The 3,826-nt window shown below is 49.6% G+C and overlaps 1 protein-coding gene across 1 annotated transcript; it reads right to left on the reverse strand.

Moving 5' to 3' along the window:
- Positions 1–437: 437 nt before the first annotated feature.
- Positions 438–2,021, reverse strand: LOC148771790 (uncharacterized). The gene is made up of 2 exons (XM_088815236.1): positions 810–2,021; positions 438–698 (listed from the first exon to the last, which is right to left on the reverse strand). Exons 1-2 carry the CDS (start codon positions 2,019–2,021, stop codon positions 438–440), a joined length of 1,473 nt encoding a protein of 490 aa, XP_088671362.1.
- Positions 2,022–3,826: the final 1,805 nt, after the last annotated feature.

Below are 3,826 nucleotides of genomic sequence, written 5' to 3' on the forward strand. Positions count from 1 at the left end.
GGACTCCTTAGTATCTGCTTCAGAGGATAATTGGTGAGAACCACCACTTGATGTGATTGGAAGTAAGGTCGAAGCTTCCGAGCTGCGTTGATGAGGGCGAGGGCGAGCTTCTCCATATTGGTATAGCGTTGCTCGGCTCCTTGGAGGGCGCGACTTATGTAGTATATGGGTTGGTGACCTTTTTCTCCATCTCGGATTAGGACTGCGCTAATGGCATCAGCTGAGGTAGCTAAGTACAGTAGGAGGGTGTCTCCGGGCTGAGGTTTTGTGAGCAAGGGTGGGGATGCGAGATACGGCTTCAGCTCAATAAATGCTTTTTGACATGCTTCATCTCATTCAAATTTCTTTCCTCCCCTTAAAATCTTGAAGAAGGGCAGGGCCTTGTCTACTGATCTAGAAATAAATCTATTCAAAGACGCCAAACAGCCGTTAAGCTGTTAGACTTTCTTGATAGATGTTGGTCTAGGCATGGAGGTGATTGCTTCGATTTTCGCAGGATTAGCTTCGATTACCCGCTGCGAAATCATGTATCCCAAAAATTTGCCACCCCGAACTCCGAATGAACATTTGAGGGGGTTGAGTTTCATTTTATATTTTCGCAGGGTGGCGACACACTGATTCAAATCGGTTAAGTGGTCCAAGACCTTGACACTTTTGACGAGCATGTCGTCGATGTACACCTCCATATTCTTACCGATCTGATCAGCGAACATTGCGTTCACTAGATGTTGGTAAGTGGCTCCCGCGTTTTTTATCCCGAAAGGCATGACTTGATAGCAGTAGATGCCTTGGTCAGTGATGAAACTAGCCCTCTCTTGATCTTCTGGTGCAAGTAAGATCTGGTTGTACCCTTGATATGCATCGAGGAAATTGAGGAGCTCGCACCCCGAAGTCGAATCGATGAGTTGGTCGATTCTAGGTAGAAGAAATGGGTCCTTAGGACAAGCTTTGTTGAGGTCGGTGAATTCTACACATAATCTCCACTTGCCACCCGGCTTGGGAACGAGTACTACGTTCGACAGCCATTCAGGATACTGAACTGGTCGTATATGACCCGCCTCATGGAGTTTTGCCACTTCCGCTTTGATATGCTTGTTGCGCTCGGGACCAAATGTCTGTTTCCTTTGTTTGACTAGCTTCAACCTTTTGTCGACGTTGAGTCGATGCAGAGCTACCTGAGGGGGAATGCCCGACAAATCTTGAGCTTTCCATGCGAACACATCTCCATTGTGTCGTAGGAAGTTGATTAGCTGCTGTTCCATCTTTGGATCTAGATCGGATCCGATTCGTATGAGCTTGGTATTATCTCCGGGTGTGAGCTCTATGAGCTTAAGCTCTTCGACGGCTGCTAGCTTGATGCTGTCGTCTGGTACACTGATAAGGATTTCTTTATCATCTTCAATGATCGCGTTGACCCACTTCCGTTTGTCGGATTTTTGAGTGTCGTCTCCCCTTCCGGACGGTTTAGGCTTCTTGGAAGGTTCTCGTAGGGCCCTTGCATAGCACTCTCGGGCGAGACGTCTATCTCCAAGTACTTCCCCCATTCCATAGGGAGTAGGGAATTTCCACTTCAGATGGTAGGAGGAAGGTACTGACTTGAATGTATGGATTGCTGGCCTCCCTAGGATGATGTTGTAGGGGGATGGCTTGTCGACGATGAGAAATTTGATTAGCTTGGTGATTCGACAAGGGTTTTCCCCTAAAGAGACGGGCAGCTCCACTTCTCCCATGGACAAAATGCCCTCTCCCGTGAATCCTTTTAGGGGCGTGGAGATGGGGCTAAACCGGGAATTATCTATGCCCAGCTGCTTAAAAGCGTGGAGGTACATGATGTCGGCTGAGCTCCCACTGTCCACTAATATCTTCTTAACCAAGAAGTTGGCCACCGTTGTTGTTATTACCAACGCGTCGACATGATTTTCATCTGGGCCTTCAAGGTCTGAGGAGTTGAAGACTATGCTATGATTAGGTCTTCGTATTTGATAGATACATGCGGATGGAGAAGCATGTTTTTGATTCATACGTGCTGATCGAGCGAGAGTGCGTCTCGCATTTTATGAGTCGCCACCTGCCGGTCCTCCAGAGATAAAGGAGATGATTCCCCGGGTAGGTTGGTTATCATTGTTATCTAGGTCGCGTCGATAACCCTCCTCCTCTCGTCGTTGCTGTTGATCTCGATTGTTATCCCGGCGTGGAAGATCATCACGGCGCTTATTTCGAGGCTTATCAATGTGTTTGCCTAAGTGGCCTTGCTTGATCAGCTTCTCAATCGCCACTTTGAGTTGTGCACATTCTCAGTAGTATGTCGTCTATCCTTATGGAATCGACAGTAGCGGTCCGAATTTTCTCGCTTTGCATTTGGCTGCATAGGACGTGGAGGCTCTGCTAAACCTTTTTGCTCTATCACGTGAAGGATTTCAGTGAGGCGAATGTTTAGCGGAGTGAACCTATTGTAGGAGGAAGATGGTTGACGTCGATCATCCCGCCTCCTATTGTCCTGACGGTCATCTTCCCTTTCCTTTTAGGAGGAGCATGGGTAGAGGCTTCCTCTATCCGGACGTATTTTTTCGGCTCGATTTAGCAACTCCTCTAGGTTGCCTGGGGGCCTTCCGGCGATAGATTCTTTGAATCTACCCGGCTTCAAGTTCTGCTGCATAATCCCGGAGAGCATGTCTTGCCCTACACTGGGAACTTCATGGGCGGCTTCTACAAAACGCTTGATGTAGTTGCGGAGCGTTTCGTTATCTCTCTGTACTACAGAGAAAAGGTGGGCAGGGGTCTTGGCATACTGCTTGTTGATGGCGAATTGGTTGGTGAACCGTGTTGACAGCCGAGCGAAGGTGTCAATCGATCCTAGGGGCAGAGAGTTGAACCAATTCATTGCTCTCTTGGAGAGAGTGGTGCGGAAAATTTTGCACATCGCAGCATCCGTTGGGCCATGTAAGTCCGCCATGGCGTTGAATTTCTCTATATGCTCCTGTGGGTCGGTGGTCCCTTCAAATTGAGGTAACCCCGAGATCTTCACTCCTTGAGGTAATACCTCGTTGAGGATGTCTATGGTGAAAGGACTGCGTCTTATTGGGACGGGCATTCTTTCGCCAATTGGATTTTTCAGTAGGTGGCGGGACATTCTGTTGTTTACCTCGCCTTCTCCTTCATTAAAGAGAGGGACTCTCTGTGGAGATGCATTCCCCCGTGGGGGTGAGGGTTGACGTTGCTGTCTGGGTTGTGCCCCCCTGTGATTTGTGGATAGCTGCACTCGGGACCGTGGGTCCGAGGTGGAGGGGGAGACACTTATTTGATTCCGGATTGGCGGTGGGGCCACAGGTGGCACTATAGGTGGAGCTGGCGCTGGTATCGCATTGGGAGCGTTTGTTCCCATCGTGGCGATATATTGAGTTACGGCCTCCGTGGCGGCGCGAGTTGAGGCTTCTGCTATCATGCGTTGGAGCGCGTCCTCGGTTATTTGAACCGTTCGAGGAGCAGGAAGTGGTGGATCGGCGAGTGGTGGGTCCCGATGAGGGATCAACTGAACCTCGCGAGGTGGATCCGCGGCACGTGGAGGAGGTGGCTCTGTGGCACGTGGAGGAGGTGGCAAGCCAGATCCTCCACGGACTAGGAGGTTATTAGCTATGTCATTTTCTCTTCGAGCAGACGCCTCAGGAGGATCTTGTTGGCTACGTGATCTGGCTTGCATCGTTCCCACAGACGGCGCCAAAATGATGATGCTAAAATGTAGATCACCTGGGGTAGTGTAGAAAATGAGTTGGGAGAGCAAAGCGGATCAGTAGCTCGACAACTTAATGATCCTGAGGTCCCTGCGAAA

This window comes from Erythranthe guttata, chromosome 3, assembly GCF_056151865.1.
Source record: "Erythranthe guttata isolate IM_541 chromosome 3, IM_541, whole genome shotgun sequence".
NCBI classification, from domain to species: domain Eukaryota; kingdom Viridiplantae; phylum Streptophyta; class Magnoliopsida; order Lamiales; family Phrymaceae; genus Erythranthe; species Erythranthe guttata.

What these genes read in the sequence shown, in the direction of transcription:
- LOC148771790 (XM_088815236.1), bottom strand. Translation starts at nt 2,021, where the DNA reads ATGAATCAAAAACATGCTTCTCCATCCGCATGTATCTATCAAATACGA. An exon ending in CACCAGAAGATCAAGAGAGG is followed by an intron (nt 699 to 809) that starts GCTAGTTTCATC and finishes TTCGCTGATCAG; the next exon opens with ATCGGTAAGAATATGGAGGT.